The 27,500-nt window shown below is 45.7% G+C and overlaps 1 protein-coding gene across 1 annotated transcript in view; it reads right to left on the reverse strand.

Annotated features, from left to right (window-relative positions):
- Nucleotides 1-1,608: 1,608 nt before the first annotated feature.
- The window catches only part of LOC141803998 (unconventional myosin-X-like), a 106,465-nt gene continuing 80,573 nt past the window's right edge, over nt 1,609-27,500 (reverse strand). Inside the window, 22 exon segments of the mRNA XM_074688174.1 lie at nt 1,609-5,277; nt 5,452-5,643; nt 5,786-6,262; nt 6,351-6,471; nt 6,559-6,695; nt 6,804-7,011; nt 7,108-7,405; nt 7,495-7,618; nt 10,710-10,867; nt 11,110-11,301; nt 11,435-11,577; nt 11,953-12,008; nt 12,376-12,469; nt 13,082-13,177; nt 13,271-13,514; nt 13,646-13,766; nt 13,869-14,828; nt 15,854-15,893; nt 16,613-16,858; nt 16,948-17,054; nt 19,777-19,891; nt 20,539-20,663. Of these exon segments, the coding sequence (XP_074544275.1) occupies nt 5,167-5,277; nt 5,452-5,643; nt 5,786-6,262; nt 6,351-6,471; nt 6,559-6,695; nt 6,804-7,011; nt 7,108-7,405; nt 7,495-7,618; nt 10,710-10,867; nt 11,110-11,301; nt 11,435-11,577; nt 11,953-12,008; nt 12,376-12,469; nt 13,082-13,177; nt 13,271-13,514; nt 13,646-13,766; nt 13,869-14,828; nt 15,854-15,893; nt 16,613-16,858; nt 16,948-17,054; nt 19,777-19,891; nt 20,539-20,663 (4,365 nt within the window). The 3' untranslated portion in view covers nt 1,609-5,166.

Consider the following 27,500-nt stretch of genomic DNA (forward strand, 5'->3'; position numbering starts at 1 on the left):
TCCTTACGCAGGACCCGGACCCACTTCTCTCAACCTAACCCAGTTCTAAACCTAACCCTTACCCTGAGCCTAACCCTAACCCTAACCCAAGAACCCCCTCCCTGCCCACTCCTCTCCTCGCGGAGTGGGTGGGGAGGGGTCTGTTTTTGGCTGTAAACAACCACATGGTTCCATGCACAAGTTTCCCATCTCGGTAAAAGACAAGACTAAAGCCTGGCTCACACTACAGGATTTTAAAAATCTTAAAAGATTCTGAAATCGGGCTGTATCTCACACATAAGGAGAATCTTCACAGATCATCTTCTCCTAAATCTTAAGCACACTCTAACAACAAGATTTGAAAATACTGACCAGCACACACTACAGGATTTCACCAAGGTTATTTGAACAGAGAGAGTGATGCTCCACATGTGCTCAGTTGTTTGACTTGAGGTTTTTAGCGCACTGGTGGGACAGGAGGAGAGAGAAGCGGAGCTGTCTGCAGCGGTGCCTTTCATCCATTACGCGTACGCAGAGGGACAGAGGTGAAACTGTTGCTGTATCAGCCAATAATGGCATGATCTCACACCCATCACTGATAAAACAGCTTTATACTGTATGAAAATGGCGTGGTTATGTGTTATTTTTAAAGGCGTTATTGAACTGGCTGGAGTGGGCCAGTGGAGCCCGCAGTCAGCTGACCCGGAGCCTTTCAATTGCATTTTGAGCCTGCGTTTGTTGTCTGTTGTCTGGTCTCTTGTAAGGGGACTCTCTCTCTCTCTCTCTCTCTTGGCTGTTGTCATCCTCAGAGAGAATGAATGTTGTAATCATCCAGATAAATATCAAACATGTTTGAAAATTATCGGGGCAGCTCCGACGAGTCTGTGAGACGATCCTGGGGCTAAAGATTCATTTGTCAACCGCTCACACTAGAAGATAATCTTGCCCGCATGTCGGGGCGTTCATTTATGAGGGAAATGTTCCAGCTACACTCAGTAAAACTGTGCATGTGTGTGCTAGTCACTTCACGGCCGACTGCTTTTCCAACTTTGGACAGTCCAACAGAGGGCTAGCCAATAGACTGGTCCTGAATCCAGGCGCATTACCAACCATCCTCCAACAAACCTGGGACCCTGGAAATGTGAGTATTTTAAATGCTGTGTGCTGTGGAGCAGATGGAAGAGCTTTTCCTCAGTGTCCCCCCCGTCTCTGTGTTAGCTTCAGGATGCTAACTTTAGCTGCAGTTAGCCTGTTGTTTTTGCCTGTAGTGTTACGGTAAACGAGCTTCTCTGTTTTCTAAACATTGTGCACTCGGAGCTCGTGGCGCCGCTCTCAGTGACGTGGAAGAGCGGGGCGGTATCAGCGGTGGCTCATTTACATATGAAGGCCACGCCCACTAAATCAGAGCGTTCTGAACAGAGGGGCTATGAGAGCCTGGAAACAATGCTGCTGTGCTTGATTTATTGGCTTTTTGGACCAAAACATGTTACTACCATTTCATGAAGACATCAATGATCCAGATTAAACTGCAGAAAAGGAGCAGGATATGGGAACTTTAAATCTGTGGCAAAGAAAGGAGAAAACAATGTTTTAAATGTGTAAGCATTTATTGTTAAAACCTTCCTTTCATTACATAACACAGCTGATACAGATCAGAAGAACTTAATACCAGTTTTATGTTGAAGGTCTGTGATCAGTCAGATGCTTACCAAGAAAAAACACAGCAAGTTTTAAAAGAGTGGCAGTGTGGTCATCATTTGAGTGGGAAAAACAGGAGGCAAAGACTTAAAGTATAAAATGTACAGCCACAAGATTATATATAATATATTTATATAACATTGCACATGATACCAAAAATAGAACCACACTTGGAAAAAAAAGATACACAATATACACCAAGGCACTATGGGAGAAACCTGCATCTTTGGAAGGACCTGCCGCCCGCGGAGCTCCAGAGAAATGTGTTAGGAATGTTACACTGAGGAGTCCAGCTGAGCAAGTGGTTCAAACTAAAACCTGAAGAATCCAGGTCATCTTCAACAAAGTTAAAGTGACCTAAAAGGGATGCTAGATGTCTAAGTAACACGGAAAAGTAAAAGCTCAGGTTTAATCTTTTAGCTTTGGTCAAATTTGGTGAATTTAAGTGCTTTGAAATCACTGATCAGAGAGCGTGGTGTTTATGCTACACGTTAATACTGTTATCCATCATCTGAATAAATCCAATATACAACTGCTGCTAGCTGTTCATTAATTTCTTGAAGGTTTTTAAAGTGTAATTCTAATAATCCTTTAACATAATACTAAGCAAACTCTGGATGTTATACATAAATTTTGAATTTAAAAAAACTTTTCAGCCCAAAACCCTCGAAAATATCAGTGCCAGCGATTAAGAGATACTTTTGTTTGATCGGTTAAAAATTACACAAAATTTTACAATTTTTCAAAATTGATTGTCATTATCCTGGTTTACTGGCTTCAGGGGTCTTGTGGCAAACTTTTCTTTTAACTTTTACTTTGTTATTAATAAAATATTGGACAATGGACCACTACTGCCCCCCTTGGGGTCCTTGACCAAGAAAATCAGCGAGTTGATGAAAGTTTTTATGATGTCACTTTGCAATCAGGGCAGTTGCTCCAAAGCAGCGCAGCTTGGTGGTCCACAAGTTTTTTCAGGGGGAAAAATTGTCCTTTGTTTCAACATTTTGAGAAACACTGGCCTAGATCACTGAATGGGTTAACGGCTAACCAGCAATGATTTGGCAGACACCACTGTTGGCTAGCCAGCTAGCACAAACTAATGTGTGATGCCAAAAAGTCTCTTTCAGGTTTAGAAAACTCTAAACTGTATGAAAGGTACGGACGTACGGTTTTAAGGTGTAATAAGATCCATGATTCAGAGAAAGTATCCACTAATGAGTGGATAGATTTAGATAGCACGGGGCGTGGGCACGCTGACTGTTGGGCAGCTTTTTGCTTCTGGAAGACGAACGTAAGCTCCACCTCTTTGATTGTTTCTGAGTCAACAGAGAGTAATGCTGAGTCAGCATTTCCATCGTTACGCTTTCTAACACCTCTACAGAAACCAGAAGTTGATGTCACTAAGACAAAGTCCACCTCATACTCAAAGGTTAGTTAGGTTTTTACTGGTAGTTGCTTCAGTCCGCTCACGCTCTGATCGCTTTGAGGCCCTCTAAAAGTGCCAGTGTTCTTGACGTATATGATTGCTGTCAAGACTTTTTTTTACATTGTTACAGAAAGGAAATCCAAAGAAAGTAAATGTTTTCAGAAGGTTACATCATTTTTGTAACCACAATGAGTCACATGACTGTTAACGTTACAGAGTGTCAGAGTCTGCAGAGCGTCAGGGTCTGCAAAGCGTCAGGGTCTGCAAAGCGTCAGGGTCTGCAGAGCGGCAGGGTCTGCAAAGCGTCAGGGTCTGCAAAGCGTCAGGGTCTGCAGAGCGGCAGGGTCTGCAAAGCGTCAGGGTCTGCAAAGCGTCAGGGTCTGCAGAGCGGCAGGGTCTGCAAAGCGTCAGGGTCTGCAAAGCGTCAGGGTCTGCAAAGCGGCAGGGTCTGCAGAGTGTCAGGGTCTGCAGAGCGGCAGGGTCTGCAAAGCGTCAGGGTCTGCAAAGCGTCAGGGTCTGCAGAGCGGCAGGGTCTGCAAAGCGTCAGGGTCTGCAAAGCGTCAGGGTCTGCAAAGCGTCAGGGTCTGCAGAGCGGCAGGGTCTGCAGAGTGTCAGGGTCTGCAGAGCGTCAGGGTCTGCAGAGCTGCAGGGTCTGCAAAGCGTCAGGGTCTGCAAAGCGTCAGGGTCTGCAGGGCTTCTTCTGCTTGGACTGGTTATTTTGTTCTGTTTTGTACAAAATCTTTAACCATGAAGGATGTTTGCTTCAACCCCTCGGTTCAGCTTGAATGAGTTGCTAGGCTGGACAGACGGCGCAGTGTACAAATACATTTAAAGGGAACACTGGAGCACCTTTTGGTAACATGAGAATGAGAGTGGTGTCAATTCAACAAGTGTGAGTCACTTGAGTTTGTCCTGATGAAGTTTACACAGGCACTTGTGTGACCTTCTCATTATCATCATCAGCAGCGGCAGCAGCAAACCAATCAGAGCAATCAACTCCAAACTTGAACTGCATCTTATTTACAGTGAGCACAGCGTCCTGGAGAGGGTTCGTGTAAAAGTCCCAGAGTTTAATCAAAGCAGAAATAAAGGCTTGTAGGCTTTCATTGGTCTATTCTTTCTGCATCCTGCTTTCTTTATACATTCAACAAGCCTGTAACTTTCCTAAAAACCTCGCTCACACACACACACACACACACACACACACACACACACACACACACACACACACACACACACACACAGACAAGCACACACAGCTTTATAACAAAAACCCAAGAGCAAAATAGCCTCATCCTGTGACAGCAGTCCTGACTTTAGCAACAGAAAGAAAACAACAGTTTGACTCCAAAACAAGAAACATCCACTCCACTAAACATGAGGTCAGTGCACACCTGCTGGATTTCTTTGGTCTGATTGAATCTTACAAACTTGATTTGTGTATTTTGTTGTCCTACTCTTTAAAGTGGAAACGTTGTGATGACTTGTAATGACAGTGGATTTTTTAACTTTTTGAGTCCTTGACTGGCGACATACTTTGAGAACAGATGCCCGTTCCCCAGCTCCTCATGCTGCGTCTGATTTTATCAGTGTCATATGTGTCCTCACTGACGCTTGCTTGGCTGTGGTGGGCCTTATGGTGCCCTCCAGTCAATCGGACACTGGTGGAAGTGCAGGTTATTGTAAGGGTCACATTTCAACCCCAGAAGTCGCTGCCTGTGTGAGTGAATGAGTGAATGTGAGCAAAGCTCATGTCCAGACTGCAGCTCTCTCATTAAAGGGATCCTGTTTGACTCTAGATGTCCATCGCCAACAGCAGCTGCCTCCAGATTGAAATGATTGCTGACTCCAGTCCTCATTCCTTTGGCGTGGACGTTACGTGGATTTTTCTGGAATAAAACCAGTCCAAATTATTAGGAGTATGTAGTTTGTCTCCAGCATTCACAGAGACCATCTGAAGTGTCTTTAATCCATCAGCTGTCCAGTCTAGAGGACGGGCGGCCACGCTCCATCCTCTGCCACCCCGCGGTAAAGATGCCTTAAGGTCAAAGGTGAAGGGTAGTTCACCAGGCGCTGCACTGGCTGCCGTGGCTGCTGATGGACTGGCAGTTGCTGTAGCGTTTCTTGACGATCATGCTGATGTATGCCTTCATCAACTTGGCGATGTCCATAACCTGCAAAAGATGAGGGGATAAAGAAACCAGGAAGTTAAAGGTCAGAGGGCTTTCAGTGTTTTTTTTTCCCTGAACTTGTAGATAAATCCATCCAATACGGCTGCAAGAACCAAACATCCATTTCTAAACAGAGAAACCAAAGCTTCACAAGAGTATTTATTGTTTCATATGCACCATTTGCGTCTCAAAGACCAGCTCTCGGCCTTCCACCGTGATTTTGTAGGAGTTGGGCAGTGGGGCACCAAAGGACAGAATCTGCTCGTAAGGGAAAACCTCCAGGGGCCACGGCTCCCCTCGTTTGTAGACTGATATGGCCTCCCGGCTCACGCCCAGCCACAGCTCAGATGGGAATGCTCCATCGCGACTCTGAAAAGAGAAGAACCAAGCATGAGTCCTGGGTTTTGACAGGGTTCCTGTTAAAGGTTATACCAAGTTAAAGGTTGATGACATCCTTTGGGAATGCTGACAGTTCAAATGAAAACCAGGTAAGGTAGACTTTCTTTCTCACCTCAACGTTGAACAGCGTGGACCCGTAGCCCTGCCACTCCTTCACCAGCGTCATATACTTGACCATGGCTTGTTCCTGGTTCATCCCTTGCAGTTTCTTCCACTTATCCATGAGGCTGGTCCTCACAGCCGTCGCCTCCTCCCTCATCCACACTTCAAGGCTGTTCTCCTCCTCCAGCTTCTGCCTGCTCAAGGAGCCACTCCTGAAGCTTCGCCTCAGTGTTCCCTCCAGGAAGCTCGAGCGCTTCCTCTCAGATGAGCCTGAGCGGTCGGCCACTGAGCCGGTGCCCGGCGCAAATGTCTTGGCTGAGTTCTGCACCCGGGCCCGTAACCGTGACATGGGGAACACCTGGGACATTTCAGGGATGGTGGCCTGTGGGTTGTGATCGCTCAGGAGGTACTGAAGTCTCAGAGCAGCCAGGAACTGAAGAGTTTCCTCAGGGGCTGGATACTGACCTTTGATGACGGCTTCATGGGCCTGTAGATGGTAGACATTGTTAAAATTTCAGCGTTTGAGCAGCCGGTATTTGTATTGCGTTAAACTCGGATGAATCAATCACATGTACCTGCTCAAACATGAAAGCGAACTCCACGCTGTCTTTGGGAACATTTTCAGTGTCCAGGAAGCAGTAGAGCTTAAAGTAAAACTTCCAGCCGCTGTGGTGTTCATCTGAACTGGCTGAAAGCCTGCAGATCAGAGAGCAAGATGTTAGAGACTGAAGGACGAAAAGAGAAGTCTTTGACTCACGAGCAGGTGGAGGCTGCAAGGCTTACTTTTCAAACTTGGCGAGCACGTCGGCCACCACCGTGCGGCTCTCGATGGCTTTCTCTGTCTTGTCATTGTGTTCGAACAGAGCAAACATGTTCCTGCTGTCCTCCATGGCCAGGCCTCGGATCAGCTTCTCCACCACCTGATGCAGGAAATGACACAACTCCACTGATCAACTCCACTGATCAAACTCACTCTTCTTTCTACACAGACCTGGACCTTTGTCCCAGAGCCGCGCTCTGTCACCCACCTCTCCGGCTGTTGTGTGGGAGTTGATGGTGATCTTGCAGGACCCTCCCCCATGACAATGAACCGTTGTGCTCATTTCCTGCCGGGCAACAATGGCGCGGATCTCCTCCTGTGAAGGCACATTCTCCCTGGCTCGAGTTTTCCTAAGAGAGTCAAAGGCAAAGGCGGCGTAGCGATCCATCTCTGAGCCAGGGAAGAGCTCCCGGGTCCTGCAAAGAGACACAATTCAGGTGGATCAGAAATATCTGCAAGACAAGCTCAGCAGAGAAAATCCAAACTGAGTCAACAAGTCAGCATGTCCGAACCGCTTCAGGTGGAACTTGAGGTATCTAAGGATGCTCCTAGTGGGCATAAAGGTGCAGGTCATGCAGGCCAGGATCTTCCAGCTGCAGAGGTTCCCTGGCCCACTGGGCTGCGGGGGCCGAGTCGTCTGCTTTATCAGCTGGCAGAAGAGCTCATCCCGGAGAGGTTTGAGCTCCTGGCCGGTCTGAAGGATGCCCTGGATGATGGGCACGGGGTCGGCCACGCCCTCCAGGTGCTGCAGGGAGCTGAACACCTTGAGGGCTTCGTTCTGCAGGGTGGTGTAGTTTCTGTTCATAGGAGCTGAGCAGAGACAGGGAAACAGTTACTCAACGTTTGGGATGGGACAGCTCGGTGTAAATGGTGTAGCTCATCTTCACAGTTGGACTCACTGGTCAGGTGGATGTCTCCGTACGGCAGCGGCAGCAGCGGTGTGTGCAGTGGGTGGTGGCTGTAGCGCAGTATGGGGTTCCTCTTGTAGATCTGCTCCACTACCTCCAAGTTCAGACAGTTCTCCTGCAGAAAGCAGACGGACTCACTTCAACATGAGCTTCTGATGGAGGATGGAGGTGACTACAACCCCCATAATCCCTTTCACATTTTCACAGTACTCTAAAAACTTCACTGTCAAGACGAGCTGCATGTGTGAATGACTACTTAGTCTTTATTGAAGTTATTATATCTTTATTAATCCAGCCAAAGAGGAACAGATCCAGAAAATTCTGGGTGAAGAGAGCGCTACTGATCAGCTGTTAGCCCAGAATGTGACAGCTTGTCCTGGAGACGGACGGGCTGCTGTGAAAGTCAATTAATAAGGAGTTATTACATTTTAAACAATCAACTATGTTCATGTTAATTGCTGTGAATGCAGTAATGCATTCACAGCATATGTTCTTCTGTGTCAAAAAAATTTATTCTTCTTCTTCTTCTTCTTCCGCCCGCTTTTTTGGACCGCTAAAACTTCTGCAAACTTCAACCGATTTTCACCGTTCAAACTTCAAAACGTGTGTTTCAGTGGGGACAAGGGGGCTATGACTCTTCAGAAACTTTTCACAAATACTTTCCAAGATATTCAACAATTTACGAAATTTCGGTCCCATAGAGATGAATGCGGAATTTTCAAAATTTCCTCCCTTCAGGACATTTTTTCAGCCTTCTTCAAACCCTCCTCATTCAGTCATACATTCAGCTACAAACTCCATTCAAACTTCAAAATATTCAGCTATCTTTTGGCTCCATTCAGTGGGTTTCAAATGTTTCCTAGCATTCATAGTTTCTTCACAATGACCCTTCAAAGGTCATGATGCATTTCAGCTCTTCAAGCCATTTAACATTGGTGTGTATTGGACGGAATGTTTCAGCTCAGAGTGGGAGATTCAAACGACAGAGCAGGGAGAGGGGGAAACAAGACCTGGGAAACTTCTGGGTAAACTGCTCTCTTGGCCACATTTTTTGAGCTATCAACACAAATAAGCCCTCAGCATGTAAGTAGTCTTGTCCTGCCTCTGACAAAGTGGTTTTTAAAGCAAAAGGATGGAGCCCTTTTTCACAAAATGGCCAACTGTCGGGCAAAGTCAGCTCCGGCACCCATGTACTCCAATGTTAATTCCTGAGGGGTTTTCTCAGAGATCAGTCAAATTTCCCTCATCTATCTATCACTGTCATAAGCCTATTTCTGCATCTTTAGACATGAAATTTACACAGACAGCTTCCTCAGGGTCTCAGGATTCCTACGGTGTGATCACTTTTCTGATCGGCCCTTTGGTTTAGTCACAGTTGCAGGCAGTTTGACACACTGATTTCAGTGGAAATGTGTTGGGAATCAACAGACTCCACCAGCTCTCTGATGGCAGTTGGTAAACAATGATCACCATGGCAACATCTGGCTTCAGATGAGCCTCAGCTGACAGGCTTACATGATTAAAAACTTACACACAGGACACACAGAATTTCATTTTAACAGCGTTTCAGAGATGAGACTTGCATTTTACCTCAGTCAGGTCATTATTTCCATAACTGTTCTTTAAAATTTAATTCATTGCTTCAAATTTTTAAAAGATGCAGCCATTTCAACTTTAAATTTATTTATCCATTTAACTGATTCATCCATTAATTTCCTTTCATCCAAGAGTTCATGGCAGGTTAATTTAGCATTCTGCATTAGCAGTTGAGTGCCAGCTTTTCATGAATTATTTCAACCATTTTCAGACATAAATTCAGTCATTCATGTTCAGCATTCTGCTTTTGCAGTTAAGCACAAGCTTTTCAAGACTTAATTCAAATGATTTCAGACATAACTTTAGCCATTCTTGTTCAGAATTTTGCTTTAGCTGTTCAGCGCAAGCATTTTAAGACTTCATTCAGCCATTTTCAGACAAACCTTCAGTCATTTATGTTCCATATTCTGCATTAGCAGTTGAGCGCAAGCTTTTCAAGACTTTTTCAACCATTTTCAGACATATCTTCGGTCATTCAGGTTCAGCTTTCGTTACATTAGCAGTTCAGCGCAAGCTGCTTCAGCATTCTGCATTCACAGCGCAATTTCTTCAGAAATTGCTTTTCTAGTGTTGATCGTTGTTGGTTTATTTTGTGTTTTATTTTATTAAAAAGGATTTATTTTGGATTAATATTATTTTTTGTTGGTCTGAACTCACACACTCATTCACACATGTACATCGTCCTCTTGACTCAGCTTAAATATCTAATTAATTCTTATTAATTCATTTACTCAGCCGCACACTCAAACACACAACCGGCCGCTTCATGCACACTGCTAACGTGCTAACCTCCCTGATTTCATTCAGTGGCTTGATGATGACGATGATACTGTGATTTGATTGGTTTGAGGCCACAGACGGGGTGGCTTCCTTTGACACAGTCTTGGCCAATCACAGGTGAGCAGTGTCATGACCGCAGCCTCATCTGATTGGTTAATCATTCTTGTTTTTTTTCACCAAGGGACGCCAACTCGGCTTGGCCTCCTTGAGGACAACAGCGTGCAGTATCGTATTTTCACCACGCATTCAGCACAAAACATTAAGGAGGGCGCTGTTTCACACATTGTATAATGCTCAATAAGCAGAGGAGAGAAATAAGGAAGAGATGACAGTGACGAAACACAGAAGAAGTATCGAAACTGTTTAAAGAAGTGTTTTCATAAAATCACAGCTAGAGTCTAAAAAAAGAGACGACACATGGCTTCCTTTGGCCTCCAGGAGAAAACGCCACACAACTCAAGAGCTGGGTACGAAACATGGCCCAGAGACACAAGGTATCTCATAACTTGATCCTGTTAGACTTTCGTGTCGACTGAATTCATTGTGCGATTCTTGTTTATTCGCGAGACTTCGAGCGTACATGTACGATGGTTTTCTGGAAATGAAGTCTTCATTTTTATAACTTTTATTCAGGGTTTCTTTAACAACTTAACCCTTACAGAAACCCAAATTTACAACCACTGGCTTTAAATTTATTCCCATAAATGTTAAAGTTTCATCTCATCTAACTTTGTAAATACTTAAACTAACTATAGATAGGAGCTATCAACATAAATGGGATGGAGGATCTGCTCAGGTCCTTCGTCTTGGCACAGGAAGCCGTTTGCTACCTTGATGTCCTGAATGAGCTGCTGCGTTGGCGTGTCGATGGGAGCCTTTGAGTCGATGACGTTCTGGATGGAGTTGGCCCAGCGCGAGGCCTCATTCAGCAGTTTACAGTAGAGACGGTACGAGTGTTTACGGCCGTACACGATCACGTTCCAGTATCCTGAACAGAGAAGAGGAAACTCCCGTTTAACAAAGTGTTACATGTGTTTTTCTTTGTGTGTGTTTTTCTTTTCTGTTTTTATCGTGTCAAGTTATGTACCTGTACAGCACTGTGTCTACAGCTGTGGTCGTTTTTAAAAATACTTTATAAATAAATAAAAATAATTAAAATGTGGTGAAGAACGAAGGTTTGGGGCTGAGGGTTTGCTGAAATTAAGACTGAGTGGTGATTGATTCTTTTACCAGTTTCTCTGAAGATCTTCTCGTCTGGCTGAACCACGGAGCAGAGGCTGTTCAGCACCAGCGTTCCAAGTTTCAGGGCGTTTCTCTCCGAACTCTTGTAGTAGTCCAGGGAATTGTGGGTAAGCAGAAACCAGCGCTTCTTTAGCTTCAGCGAGGCCTTGGTGCTGTTTTTCATCTCTTTGTGCAGCCAGCCTGGTGGAGGTGATGGAGTCACACGTTCTGATTAAACATGTCTCATAGAAATCATGGGATTGTTCTGCTCTACTGCTTCAAACAAAAAGCAAACGCTGGGGAAGACTGAGAAAGAAGAAGACTGCATGGTCACCTCGGATGATAAACTCCTGTCCGTCGACACGCGTGTCTCCTTTGGAGCGCTGCAGCAAAGTGATCCAGTGGTGCATCTCTTCAGGCGTGTCGGCGTTGCAGTGCAGTACCCGGTTTGCTGTGATGATGACGAAGGAGTTTGGCCTGGGACGATGAGAAAAAGGAAATGTTGATTTATTTCACTTCAGAGAGAGAGAGAGACCAGAGGAAGTTTTATTTTAGTTTCCAACGAGGACCAAAAATAGAAAATATCGTCAACTTTTCCCTTAAAGTGAAATTAAACCTGATGTCACAGGAAACATTTCTGGTTTTCTTGTGTCAGAGCTGAGCTTTTTCTCCAAACATGAATGAGTAGAATTATTGTCCTCTATTTCCACTTTAGCCACTAGAGGGAGCTGCTCATTCATGTTTAAACAGGGAAAAAGTCTGAACCATGAGCTCCAGTTGTGTCTTTTCTATACTTGGAGGCCAATTTATCAGTATAATGTGTGAACAGAAGAGTGTGTGGAAATCAAGCACCTCTCTGGATTATCTGAAGCACAGACTGAATCGATCATCCCAACGTCCAGTGTTCCCTGAAGGACGAGAAGAAGACAGAAACATCCAGTCACAGCGCTGCAAGAGTGGAACGAGTTCAACCTCCATCCTTAAAGAGTAGTTATTCCCCTCACACACACACACACACACACACACACACACACACACACACACACACACACACACACTGCTCAAAGGAAGCTTCTGGAAGGCATTCACACAGTTTCAGACACAGAAAAGAGAAAGTGTCAGAGGACAGGACAGCAGGACGGGACACGCAGTCAGAAAACTAAGAAAAATAAAAGCACACAAACACCAAAATCAGGTAAATAGGTAACACGTTGTGTAAACAGAGTGATTTTCCATAGACTCCCACAATGCTTTGCTGCTGGCAGCAGTACTCACCACAGCGTTCTGGGGGTTGGCCTGCTCGTCGTGCATCTCTCGGATCTCCTGCTCCGTGGAGACGTGGACCTGACTCAGAACGCTGAACCACTGACTGTGAGGACATGGACCAGAACATCATGAGTCACAGGATAATCATCATCTTCACCACTTTCTGCAGTGTCTGTATCACTGTTACTGTCACTGTGTTCATCATCATCATCATCGTCATCATCATCATCATCATCATCATCATCATCGTCATCATCATCATCATCGTCATCGTCATCGTCATCGACATCATCATCATCATCATCATCGTCATCGTCATCATCATCATCATCATCGTCATCGTCATCATCATCATCATCGTCATCGTCATCATCATCATCGTCATCATCATCATCATCATCATCATCGTCATCATCGTCATCGTCATCATCATCATCATCATCATCATCATCATCATCATCATCATCATCGTCACAATAATCAGTGTCTATCTTTATTCTCATTATTCACATCATCTTCATCATCATTGTTCTTATACTTGTTGACTTGTGATGTAGTTTTCATCCTCTTCACTATCATGACCTCATGTTCAGATGATAATTCTCATGGTTTCTGTGGTCAGCTTCATCATGGCTACTCTATTTACCTTCATACTCATCATCATTCTGCTTTCCCGTCGGTCGATGTGCTTGAAGAAACTTATCAAACATCCTACCTGGCATCTTCAGCCGACTCTGCAATCAGGTGGTACGTCCGCTCAGGCATCACGACGTCGATCCCGTTCTCCTTTCCGGTGTTATCGATGATTTCTCTGCAGGTTGTAAAAGGAAAACTTGATGAGCTCTGCACCAACAGCTGAGTATTTGGGTGATAAAAGGTGATCACAGTTAAAACGCCTCCTCACTTTGCATTGTGCATGTCCAGAACGCCCTTCATCTTCTCCTCCCCGTCGTTCTCGAAATACATGAGCTTGCTCTGCCGCAGCACGAACCAGCGGCGCTTCCAGTTGCGGCGGGACAGCGTGGACGAGCCTCCTCCTTTCTTGTGCAGCCAGCCCTGCTTCAGGGCCTCCTGCTTGGCTCGAAACCAGAGGAAAGTCTCGTCCTTTAGAACGCACCAGCGGCGTTTCCATGTATTCATCAGGCCGCCTGAGGATGAAGATACAACATTTGACCGATGTGTTTAAAGAGACGTGACATTTTACTTCCTCTGGTTTTAATGAGCCTCAAAATCAGAGATCATTTCAACCTTTTTTATACGAGTCGCACGAAGGAGATACCTTTGATGTAGAGGAAGCTGTGGAAGTACGGGAGAGTGACGCAGCTGTAGACGGAGTCCCGCCGATACGAAAGCTCATCATCAGTGTCGAATCTGTCGAAGTCATCCTCACTGTCTTCAAACTGGAACAAGAACAACAGAGACTGGTCAGTGTTGCTGTTTTTTTGGATGTATTACTGAACTTTTCTGACTGACGGGACGTTCCCTCAGACCACATGGCTTACCGATGACTGAGGCCCCTCTGAGCTGAAGCGGTACGCCCCCGAGCTGTTGTAGGTCCCCACAGAGCCTCTGTAGTCCGGAGACCACTGGCCACTGCACACGTTGGAGAACGCCACGCTGCTGCTGGACACGATAGCGCCTTCATCGTAGTCATCCTGGTCGTAGTCTGAATCCTCGTCAGGAGGTATGAGCTCCACCAGGTCATCGGACTGGGCCTCAGAGGAACCCTGGGGGAGGCAGTAGGCGGAGTCCCCGCTGGATGAGGCACTGTGGCAGGCAGGGGGCACTGGTGGTGGAGGCAGCGGCTGGTGAAGCAGCGTGGTTGGTGGCAGGGGGGGTGTCACACCATCGTTGGCGTACGGGTCTTCCTCAGACGAGTCATCGCTGGTTCGGATCCCGCTCGTCCTCTGACCGTCCGAGTGGCCGTGCTCGCTGGGGTTGGGTGAGTCTTTGAAGGCCTCATCGTCAGCCCCGAAGCCTTCGTCCACCTCTTCCTCATCACTCCCTCGCCTCCTTCCACCCTCTTTCTCCTTGTCTTCCCCCTCACCGACCCCCAGTGAGCTCTCGATGTTCCTCACACACTCATCGATCTCGTCGAAGTTCAGCGATTCCAGGAACTGCTGCGCCGCCTTGCAGGCCTCGTCCTCCAGACGCCTGAGCTCCTGGTCCCGGAGGAGTTGCAGGCGACAGAGGGAGGCTTCGGTCAGAGAGAGCTCCTGACGCTCCTTCTGCCTCTGCAGGACCTGGATCTCCCGCTCCAGCCGGAGGATCTCCTCCACCTGGGACGCCTCTTGGGGACGGACTCCCTCTGGTGCCTCCTCCTCAGGGAGCTCGGCGGACTCCAGCCCCTCCACCATCCCTGGGACTGTTGCAGCTTCTACTGGAGGTGGAGGAGGAGGGAGAGGCAGAGAAGCTAGCTCCTCAAGACGATGAAGCTCCTCTACTCTCCTGAGCTCCTCTGCCTGAGGATGGAAGAGAAATATCTGAAATACACAAAGAATAACCTCCCTGCACCTCAAGTCCTAATCCTTGAGCCCTCACAACAAATTAATCTGTAAACAAAGTGAGAACAACCAGTATACAGATCAGTATCTGAATCAGTATCTAGATCAGTATCCAGATCAGTATCCAGATCAGTATCCAGATCAGTATCTAGATCAGTATCCAGATCAGTATCCAGATCAGTATCCAGATCAGTATCTAGATCAGGAAATAGATCAGTATCCAGATCAGTATCCAGATCAGTATCCAGATCAGTATCTAGATCAGTATCCAGATCAGTATCCAGATCAGTATCTACATCATTATCTAGATCAGTATCTAGATCAGTATCTACATCATTATCTAGATCAGTATCCAGATCAGTATCCAGATCAGTATCTAGATCAGTATCCAGATCAGTATCCAGATCAGTATCTAGATCAGTACCCAGATCAGTATCTAGATCAGTATCCAGATCAGTATCCAGATCAGTATCTAGATCAGTACCCAGATCAGTATCTAGATCAGTATCCAGATCAGTATCCAGATCAGTATCTAGATCAGTACCCAGATCAGTATCCAGATCAGTATCCAGATCAGTATCTGGATCAGTATCTAGATCAGTATCTAAATCAGTTTCTAGATCAGTATCTAGATCAGTATCCAGATCAGTATCCAGATCAGTATCTAGATCAGTATCCAGATCAGTATCCAGATATTAGTCCCTGGAAACATCCAGAATATCACATGACTTGGTTCTTTATGTCCTCAAATCCACTTCACAAAATTATTTCCTCTAAAAATTTTCGAGCACAAAACAAATTTGATCAAATCTGCAGCTCTTTGCAGTTTGCTCTTGTTTTGTGTCTGATTATTGAGATGAACCGTTAGCATCTACACTCTTTCATAATCTCACGATTTCTGCGTCACTCAGGAATGAAATTTGTTAAACTTTGAGGGTGGAAACGTTCACATAAACAGATCCTAAATAGTTTCTTGGTCTTACCTCTGTGGCGAGTCTCTCAGCCTCCAGCCTCTGTCTCTCCCTGCACAGACACAAACAGGCGTCAGCTGACAGTAAGAGACCAGACGGACCCAACAAAGGACTAATTACATTTCCCGTCATATCCAGGCATTTATTCCCATAAAACCATCCATCATGATTGCGTCTGTTTCTCTCTCTCTCCCTTTCTGTGTGTCTGTGTGCGTGTGTGTGTATCCCTACCCCCCCCCCCCCCCCCCCCCCCTCTTTTCCTCCCCATTCTCTCTCCCACTCTCTCTCCTCTACCTGTCTCTCTAACCCCATCAGTCTCCTCAGATGTCTGTCTAACATGAGTCTGGTTCTGTCCGAGGTTTCTGCCTGTTAAAGGGAAGTTGTTCCTCTCCGTTGTAACTTGCTAAATGCTGCAAAGTCCTGTACTCATGGTGGATTGAGATAAGATAAGACTCCTTATCTTGTCTTCATGTTGGTTTCTGATAATAAAATTTTATTAACATTTACGGGTCTAGACCTGTAAATGTTTTTGTAAAGTGTCTTGAAATAACATTTGTTATGATTTGGCGCTATATAAATAAAGATTGATTGATTGATTGATTGATTGATACTGCACAGTTTGGATGGCCAGTGTGACCACGCCCTCAAACTGACACAGGCTCACTCAGAGGAAGCCCCGCCTCCATCACTGCTCTGCCAATCACGCGGCTGGATGTTACGTACAGGTTCCCCTGAATAGCTTAAGCTTTGTTTGTATGTAGCTCAGCCCACCTCTCCATCTCCTCCTCCACCCTCCTGCGTTGCTCCTCCTCCACCCTCCTGCGTTGCTCCTCCTCCTCCCTCCTCCTCCTTTCCTCCAGCAGCTGGCTGAAGGCCCGGCGGGCCAGCTGGCCTCGCAGGCGTTTCTGGAAGGTGAGCGTGGCCCAGCGGAGGAGCAGGAACTTCCTCCTCCAGTAGAAAGCGCGGTAGTTCTTCTGAATGACCACGATGCACTGCAGCAGCTTCTTGTACTGCTTCCTGGGTGGAGAATCAAACACAAACACAATAGATGGATAAAAAAGAGATTGATGAAATGAACTCTGAAAGAGGTGATTCAGGAGTTGTACCTCGCCATGTAGCCCATGACGTGAGCCTGGATGATCATGGCGGCCTTCAGCACCTCCATTTCTCTCTGCTTCTCCAGACGGTGCTCCAGAGACTCCCGGAGGAAAACCTGAGGGAGGAGTGGGAGGAGTATTACAACAGTGTGGCTCTGTGGTGGAGGAGTCCAGGTGGACACTCCTGCTGAGCAGCTGAAATCCTGGACGGAGGTGTTTGAACATCAGAGACAACTCGTGGTCATAAAGGCGCAGAGCCACAGGTGCTGGGCTCAGACCGCCTCTGCAGCCTTAAATCAATCCCACGTCCCTCAGAGGGATTGGTCCACTTTGTGCTCCTGCCTCTCGCTGCCAGATTTACGTCTCGCTGGCCTCCAGCTCCTTTCACTCGGCACATGTCCTGCCTTTTGTCCCAGAGTTGTTTTGTCCTTTTACAACCTCAAACTTAATTTCCTGGAACTGACGTGGCTCTGCCTACGTCTCCCAGGGTTCTGGTCTCTCTGCGGGCCTGACCCGGGACTCCCCCCAAAGGACTTAGCAGCGAGAATCAAAAGTGCGCCAAGGCTTAGCGCGGCTTTTGTTACACTAATTAGCATAGTAATGATTAAAAGGATTAGCTGCTCTGTTCATTGGGATGCTAATGTCTGCGCTTGTACGTGAGGCCGCGGTTTTCAACACGTGTAAGTCGTGTTTGAAGCTGTCCCATCGGGTGAATGTGTGTTCTTGTACGTCACAGTTAAAGAGGCCCCAGGAGGCTCCCTCTGTGTTAACTGTTCTCCAGACATACGAACAAAACCCACCTGCAGGAGAAAACCAAAGCCGCACTGACTCACAAACCTGGAGGCTCATTCAGAAACAGGAAGTCTGTGCAAAGTTTGAGGGAAATGCACCAATAAAAACACTCTGACTCGTGTTGACACGTCCTGACGAACAAAAGACGATTCATGAGGAAAACTAAAGCCACCAGACTGGAGTAAAGTGTTCCTCTGAGTCCTCAGAGGTATCAGGACATCTGAAAGCCCTAAAATATTCAGATCGGTCTCACTCCAACCCAACCCAGGAAACTTCAGGGTCACAGATTCAGCTTTTTTATTTTTAGAAAATTCAGGTTTGATCTGAGAAATGAGTTTAACTTTAAACTAGAATTCACTGAGAATTTTACTGAATAATCTCAGAAAAAGGACTCCACATTTTTGAAACGATGACTCTAATCCCAAAGTCTTTTGCTTTTCAGACTTCCAGGTGTTATCCAGGAATCTTAAATTAAATATTAGATTTTGGGGATTTCATCTCAGAATTGGACTGTTCTTCAAGATAAAGGAGACGATCTGAGACTTTAAGAGATGATCTCTGCTTTGACACTAGTTTTTAATAATCTTAAATCTAAATCTTCAACATTATGACTTTGAATGTTAAACTATGGGTTTTACACCAACACTTACTCAATCTAACTTTTTGGTGGTTGATTACCGAAAAAAAAAATAATAATAATTACCGATCTATAATTTCTATTTGAGGCATTATAAATTTAAATACATATTTTTTTCTGTGATTTCTCAGTTTTAACTTCAATTCCACATTTGAGATTTAGGCCTTGTACACATGTCTCCAGGAGTTTTTTCAAAAACAAATTTCCTCCTGAAGCTTGAGTTACTGATAGAGCAGGGACGTCAAACTGGTGCCATGGAGGGCCAAGAGGCTGCAGGTTTTCTTTCCAACCAAGAACTCCACCAGCTGGTTTCACTGATTAGCCCCTGCTCCCTGCTTGAAGGTGAGAGAATCAGTGAAACCAGCTGGTGAAGTTTCTGGTTGGAAGGAAAACCCGCAGCCTCCTCTCCATGGCACGACTTTGACATCCCTGTTATAGAGTTAAAAACATCTCAATCCAAATTTGACAGCAGTGTTACCCAACCCTGGTCCTGGAGGACCCCTGCCCTGCATGTTTTAGATATAACCCCACTCCAGCACACCTGATTCCAATGAAAGGTTCGTTATCAGGCTGGGGCAGAGCTCGATAACGAGCTGATCATTTGAATCAGGTGTGCTGGAGTCAGGTAACGTGTTGTTTGTGTTTGTACAACACTTTGGTCAACTTCCGTTCTTTTAAATGTGCTCTATAAATAAAGTTTGAGCTGAGTTGAGGGTTGGGTTACACTGTTTCACAGCTTCATCCTCTGTTTTTAATCTGTTCTCATGTGTAAATGCTATAACACTCCTTTATAACCTCAGCCACCACACAAGCAGTTTTTAATGTGTGTGTGTGTGTGTGTGTGTGTGTGTGTGTGTGTGTGTGTGTGTGTACTCATGCTGGGGCATGTTCTGCATGTTTCCATGTTAATTAACCTGCTTATAAGCTTGGTCCAAATCATCCAACATGTTTACACTTCCTACTGAAAATCTCATTAGAGCTTCACACACACACACACACACACACACACACACACACACACACACACACACACACACACACACACACACACACACACACACACACACACAGAGTGCCGTCATTCAACAGGAGAAAGTCAGTCCATACTCCTGCAGCACGGTGACATTTCCCGTCCCTCATATCTCATTTTCCTCCCTCCCTAATCGGATTATCTGCAGCCTCCCTCAGCGAGTCCTGAGTCTCAGTCAGGGGACGACAGCTCTGCTGCTGCAGCCAGCTGCTGCACTCAGAGCCTGTGAGATGGCTGTTTTCACAGAAAGGTGGCGCTGAGGAGCCTGGCTGTAATAATCTAACTTTTCAGCAGCACTGACAGAAAGAAAGGAGCGTGTGGATCTGAAGTTTCTTCCTGTGAGTGAGCAGAGCCTTAAAAACAGGATCCTGACCCTCACCTTGGTCTTGCCCAGCTGCCACTCTGCGCTGCTGCTGTCGTACAGGTGGAGCAGCTGGATGCAGCTCCCCCTGGGGTCATCAGGTGTCACTACACCTCTCATCAGCACCTTGTACCTTTAAAAGAGACAAAAAGGAGCAAAACATTTGTTCCCAGCATGCCATGGTGGAAGCAGCAGATCAAAAATGACCTAAGTTTGATGGATCCTGGTGCTGGATCAGTACTGATGCTGGATCAGTACTGATGCTGGATCAGTACTGGTGCTGGATCAGTACTGATGCTGGATCAGTACTGATGCTGGATCAGTACTGGTGCTGGATCAGTACTGATGCTGGATCAGTACTGGTGTTGGATCAGTACTGATGCTGGATCAGTACTGGTGCTGGATCAGTACTGATGCTGGATCAGTACTGGTGCTGGATCAGTACTGGTGCTGGATCAGTACTGATGCTGGATCAGTACTGATGCTGGATCAGTACTGGTGCTGGATCAGTACTGATGCTGGATCAGTACTGATGCTGGATCAGTACTGGTGCTGGATCAGTACTGGTGCTGGATCAGTACTGGTACTGGATCAGTATGGATACATCACAGGACATATCAGAGGATGTATCAGAGGATGTATCAGAGGACGTATCAGAGGATGTATCAGAGGATGTATCAGAGGATGTATCAGAGGATGTATCAGAGGACGTATCAGAGGACAGGGTTTTGGAGGTGTTGGATGAATCTAAAGGTCATTTGTGGAGTTTTGGGGACACACCTGGTGTAGAAGTCTTGGAACGGTCTCCGGATGGGGAAGCCGGTGCGTCGAATCTTCACGGTCTCCAACATGCCAGAGTATCTGAGCTGGTTCAGGACCAAGGTCTGGTCAAACTGGTCAGGCATCTGGGAGGAGTACAGGAGGAGTACAGGAGGAGCACAGGAGGAGCACAGGAGGAGTACAGGAGGAGTACAGGAGGAACACAGGAGGAGTACAGGAGGAACATAGGAGGAGTACAGGAGGAGCACAGGAGTAGTACAGGAGGAACACAGGAGGAGTACAGGAGGAACATAGGAGTAGTACAGGAGGAGTACAGGAGGGACAGAGGAGGAGCAGAGGAGGACGGACACTTTAGGTAACAATATAAATCAGTACAGCAGGAGAGAATCATATTTTTATCTGACAGCAGATCTTTGAGTCTTTAAATCTTTGAATCTTTAAATCTTTGAATCTTTAAATCTTTGAATCTTTAAATCTTTGAATCTTTAAATCTTTGAATCTTTAAAGAGTTATTAACAGTTTGAATCTTTGAATCTCTACAGACGGTTTGAATCTTTGAATCTTTACAGACGGTTTAAATCTTTGAATCTTTACAGACGGTTTGAATCTTTGAATCTCTACAGACGGTTTGAATCTTTGAATCTTTACAGAAGGTTTGAATCTTTGAACCTTTACAGACGGTTTGAATCTTTGAATCTTTACAGACAGTAGAAACGTGATCACGACCAGAAGCTCAAACAAAGAACGTCCCTCACGGTGAGTGTGGACCAGCATCCAGAGTCTGAGCTGCTGACGTATGAAATGTGAAACTGACAAACTGGAGACAAAGAGGCTCAGATTCCTCACATTCTCACAGCTCTTTAAATTCCCTCCAAGCGCTGAAACAGCTCAACATGTCACATGATGCCGCCTCACCACGCCACTCCAAACATCCACACGCAAGCAGAGACGTTTGCGTGCATCACGCTGCATGCCGCTCGTTTTCAGAGCGAGGAGAGCCAATCAGAGCGCTCAGAAAAACACGCTCAGCATTGAGATACCACCGGTCCTTACACAAGAGCTCTCAATCCCGTTTTCCAGGGCCCCCCCCCCCCTCACCCCTTAACCCCGTGGGCGTAGGGGGCTCAGGATGAGAGGGAGCTTTCATACCAGCTCCTAATGCCCCCTTTATTCAGGGCCTGTCCCCCTGATAGCCCGTTGATGGCCCATTTGAGGCGCTGAGATGAAGAGAGGCCGATTCAACACCAGATCTCCACTGGGTGGTTGAATGGCGCCTTTAGGAGCCGCAGGCCGCAGAGGGGACATCATTAGCATAACTGGCATTAGCATAGGTCTCGGCCGCGGCAGCAAACAAAGCAGAGCGGTGTCAGGAAGCTGCCCTCTGCCTCCTGCCTTTCTTTAGCCCGTTTTTCTGTCTCTATCGTTTCCTCTTTCTGCTCACATTCTGGATGTCAACACTCTTTCTCCTTTCCTGCCCCTATTTCATACGCCGACCCGGGCTTTGGGAGGTTTCATGCTCTGTCGGAGCAAAACAAAAGGATGTGCTGCAAAGGAAAGAGCAGAAGCCACCACAGAGTCAGAGAAAGTCCTGAGCAGAGTCCGAACACTCCAAAGGACCTCAGTGTCCTCAGTAGGTGAAAAGAAATGAAACCATCAGTAAAGAGACAGTTTCCAGTAGAGCGCTGAAGGATCTGTTTTTTCTAACATGGCTCAGTCCATCCCCATCACCCAACGCCGTGCGTGGCCCTAACTGTAGGTCAAAACCTCTAGACCCACTGTTTGAACATCTTTGGGCCAAAGTCCGTTGCTGAGTATGTGACTTGTTCAGTTTTCTCAGGTCAGACCAAACATCAGCTGACAATAACAGGGATGTAAATCAGCCTGCAGAGGAGCTCACATCGTCTCAGGCCTCTTCAGGGCTGGGAAAACAATAGCCTGAAGAGAAAAACCAGTGTCTTTCTCAGCCAAACTTCCTCCCTTAAAGACACAGAGCTCAGGGCATTCAAAAGGACAAAAGAGGGGTGTGGCAGTCTGCTCCCAAGGGGGCTGGGAGCTGACGGGAGAAGACGCAGAGTCAGATGAGCCGTCAATCCTTTCACAAAATAAAGAAGCAGATAGCAGATAGTTGGTGAACGTATTTTTCTTTCAGGGGCCATTAAAAAGGTAACTGTTTTAGGATGATACCCTAAAGCTTTTTGCGTTTCAGCTTCTTGATTACATAGAAACGGCGTTTCATCCGACCTTAAAATGTAAACTTCTGAAAAAAGCTCCCAGAGAGGACTTCTTCTGAAACACAGCAGCCACCGTTTCCATGTAAACAGCAAGACTGAGTTTCTGGGGAAACGCTGACGTCATGCTCTGCTTTGCACATCCAACAGTCAAACAGACTAACAGTCAATCAGTCCAACAGTCAAACAGTCCAACAGTTCAACAGTCCAACAATCAAACAGACCAACAGTCCAACAGTCCAACAGTCCAACAGTCAAACAGACCAACAGTCAAACAGACAAACAGACCAACAGTCAATCAGTCCAACATTCAACAGACCAACAGACAAACAGACCAACAGTCAATCAGTCCAACATTCAACAGACCAACAGACCAACAGACAAACAGACCAACAGTCAAACAGACCAACAGTCAAACAGTCCAACAGACAAACAGTCCAACAGTCAAACAGTCCAACATTCAACAGACCAACAGACAAACAGACCAACAGTCAAACAGACAAACAGTCCAACAGTCCAACAGTCCAACAGTCAAACAGTCCAACAGACCAACAGTCAAACAGACAAACAGTCCAACAGTCCAACAGTCAAACAGTCAAACAGTCCAACAGTCCAACAGACAAACAGTCAAACAGTCCAACAGTCCAACAGTCAAACAGTCAAACAGACCAACAGACCAACAGACAAACAGTCAAACAGTCCAACAGTCCAACAGTCCAACAGTCCAACAGTCCAACGGACCAACAGTCAAACAGACAAACAGTCAAACAGTCCAACAGACCAACAGACCAACAGTCCAACAGTCAAACAGTCCAACAGTCAAACAGTCCAACAGACCAACAGTCAAACAGACAAACAGTCCAACAGTCCAACAGTCAAACAGTCAAACAGTCCAACAGTCCAACAGACAAACAGTCAAACAGTCCAACAGTCCAACAGTCAAACAGTCAAACAGACCAACAGACCAACAGACAAACAGTCAAACAGTCCAACAGTCCAACAGTCCAACAGTCCAACAGTCCAACGGACCAACAGTCAAACAGACAAACAGTCAAACAGTCCAACAGACCAACAGACCAACAGTCCAACAGTCAAACAGTCCAACAGTCAAACAGTCCAACAGACCAACAGTCTAACAGTCCAACAGTCCAACAGTCAAACAGTCCAACAGTCCAACAGTCAAACAGTCCAACAGTCCAACAGTCAAACAGACCAACAGACCAACAGTCTAACAGTCCAACAGACCAACAGTCCAACAGACAAACAGTCCAACAGTCAAACAGACAAACAGTCCAACAGTCCAACAGTCCAACAGTCAAACAGTCCAACAGACCAACAGTCCAACAGTCAAACAGTCCAACAGTCAAACAGTCCAACGGACCAACAGTCAAACAGACAAACAGTCCAACAGTCCAACAGACAAACAGTCAAACAGACCAACAGTCAAACAGACCAACAATCAAACAGACCAACAGACAAACAGTCAATCAGACCAACAGTCCAACAGACCAACAGACCAACAGTCCAACAGTCAAACAGTCCAACAGTCAAACAGACCAACAGTCCAACAGTCAAACAGTCCAACAGTCAAACAGTCCAACAGACCAACAGACCAACAGTGTAACAGTCCAACAGACCAACAGACCAACAGTCCAACAGACCAACAGACCAACAGTCCAACAGTCCAACAGTCCAACAGTCAAACAGACCAACAGTCCAACAGTCAAACAGTCCAACAGTCAAACAGTCCAACAGACCAACAGACCAACAGTGTAACAGTCCAACAGACCAACAGACCAACAGTCCAACAGTCCAACAGTCCAACAGTCCAACAGTCCAACAGTCCATCAGTCAAAGAGTCCAACAGTCCCGTTGTTAGGATGGTGGTGATCTCCCGTGTTGATCTTGTTCTGCTCAATCTGCTGAATCTGTGACTGTCTTTGACTAAATGAGCATCTGTTGCTCCACTTCTGCTCTGAGCATTCACCAACACACCAGATGATCAACTCTACTTCAGAGGAGATCTACCAAAAGATGCTTCTGGACAGGATAGTTATGGCGCCACCTACAGGCCTGGCAGACTCACTACAGCGTTTCGGTCCCTGAGCATGTGAAAACAGATTATTTTCACTGCATTTTTGTGTTTTTGGGAGAAACATTGTCGTGTACTTGGGGTCTTAATCTGGCTTGCTCTGTTTGTGCATGTAATGCAACTGTTTAATGACCTGAAAACTAGAATTAAAGCGGTACCTTAATCCAGACACCACAGGGTAACCTGGAACAGACCTTTCATCATGTTTTAAAGAGAGAAAAATAAATTTAGAGGTATCATGAGATGCTGTGTATCTACAACAGATGCTCAAAGAAAGGCTCCCCTGGTGACAAAAGAGGCAAACAGAATACAGGGTACCTCGACATGGTCACCCAGGGGTGACAAAACGATAAAAATTGAAATTAAAATTAAAAAAACACCACCTTGGGCAAATGTTTTAAAAAGTGTTCCAACAGCCTTTCTGGATAATTTTCTTAATCAGGAGCTCCAACAAATCAAAATGAATTTAAATGATACAATTATTCCCCAGAGGGTACCCTGACACATACCTCACCACGTCATCACACCAACAAACAGTGAGATCTACGTTCAAGCTGATGAATGGATCACAGAGATCCACACTACATTGAGTGATTGATGCTAAAGGGAACGAAGTGATGCTAAAGGGTACCTCAGCACAGACCTCACCCTGTGACTGGAGGGAACATCACTTCAGCTTACTATAAAATAAAGAGTAATCAAAGACCAAACAGTGACTTCAGAAGACACAAAGGGTTTCTGAACAGAGACACCAGCATGTGATTTGGTGAGGAAAAAAAACAAACTGAGACCATCACTTATGTCCTCCTGCTAAATGATAACAAAAGTCCACTACAACAAACAAACATCAGTAACTAGAGACCAAAGAGTGAGGCTGAATGATGCTACGGGGACTGCCCTCACCATGTGATGTGAAGGAAGAAAAAAGCCACCAAGCTTTAGACCTCTGACCGCTACGACTGGATAACAAACAAGTCCTAAAATCAACAGGAACCGGTGATGGACACTTCAGAGTCATGAAATGAAATGGACCTCGTCACTGGATACTAAAGATACTTTAAAACATCAAGTTCAGCCGTTTGAACACACTGACAACATTTGGACCCAAAACGGACGTCAGCAGGTGATCAGATGGAGGTGGACGGTTTTGACATGATATCAAACTCACATGATAGAAAGAAAACGCTACCTTTCAATCCAAACCAAAGGGAACCTTAAAACAGCCACTTCCTGATTTTTGGGGTATTACCGTGACGCATCACATGAACTGAAGTCAAACTGGACCCCAGCAGCCCCCACTGGCCCCAGGAGATCATGAGCTTTATCACCCAGAAAGTATCAAATGAGAATTTTCTCATCTCTTCAGGCGACCTTTGGGAATTAGTTTAAGGTCAACGTTGTCTCTAAATTGATCATTTATTCTCAAACCTGAAGCAGATCAGGATTAACGTTCCAGCTGTGAACAGGACTAAAAGAAGCTTTATCAGGGTCTGGGTCCTCTGGGTGTCCAGGTCTGAATGTGGGCTCAGTGGAGTTCCTTCTTTCAGTTTCTGAGAATCCCTCAAACAAAGTTTGTCTCTCATGGAAAGACAGAAACCAAACCTTAATCCCTGACCCTTCAGGATTTAATCCTGATCCAGTTTGGAAAAGGACTTTGAGGGTTAGTATTTCTTACAATCCCAGAGGACACCTACGAAGGCCGTGTTCAAAGCATTTATCAAATAAAAACAATAACAAAATAAGTAAAAAGATACAGAGCTGATCTAAAATGTTTGGAACATTTCTATATGGTACCCCGAAACAGTCTGAGGGTGAAAGACTGCCAACAACACCTTCTGGTTCAAAAATACCAACACACAGCGCCCCCTTCCAGAGAAACCAGGACCTCAAACGTCCTGAAGATGTGTTTCTTTCAGGGACAAAACAAAGGGCTTTCAATATTTCCAGTACAGATCTAAAAGAGACCTTAGGGGGAAGAATGTGCTTTGATAATAACTTTAAAGAGGAGCTACCTTTAAAATAATCCTTATGGATAAAAATAACCAGCAAAGCCACTTCCTGTGACACTGGCAGACATGAGGACACATGGGGCGTCCACCTGATGGACTATGACTTAAAAATGACCTGTCAATGTGTTCAGAGGAAAGAATCAAGCATTAAAAGGCACCATGACACAGACACGATGATATGATGAAAGAAAAAATAAAAGAACAAGTTTTGAAATGGAAACTTAGGATTTACAACCAGTTAGAAGTCAGGGACTAAAGAGTACCTGAAAGCAAAGCTGAGGGTTCCTAAACACAGTCTGAATGGACAGCTGTCAACAGAGCTGTACACAGAAACAAACACTGGCCTGAGGAAAACAGGAGCAGGGGATGAAGGGCACGTTGACACAGTCTGTGGATGGTGAAAAACTCACAGGAACGATGTGACATGGTGAGGGCACATTAGACCTTCAGTTTATACATTACTGAACCATAACAGAGGTTCAGATTGATTTTTGGAAGATTAAGCACACAACGAGTAAGGTACCTCAAAACAGATGCCAAGAGGAGCTTTGAAAGGACGACACTTTGGATGAATAAAGACTTGAACTCTCCGGAAAGTGTTGAAGAGAAACAAACAAGCTTCAAAGGGAAGCA

Source organism: Halichoeres trimaculatus, unplaced genomic scaffold (genome assembly GCF_033239565.1).
Source record: "Halichoeres trimaculatus isolate MK-OKI-2021-1 unplaced genomic scaffold, fHalTri1.1 fHalTri1_scaffold_15, whole genome shotgun sequence".
In the NCBI taxonomy this organism is placed as follows: domain Eukaryota; kingdom Metazoa; phylum Chordata; class Actinopteri; order Labriformes; family Labridae; genus Halichoeres; species Halichoeres trimaculatus.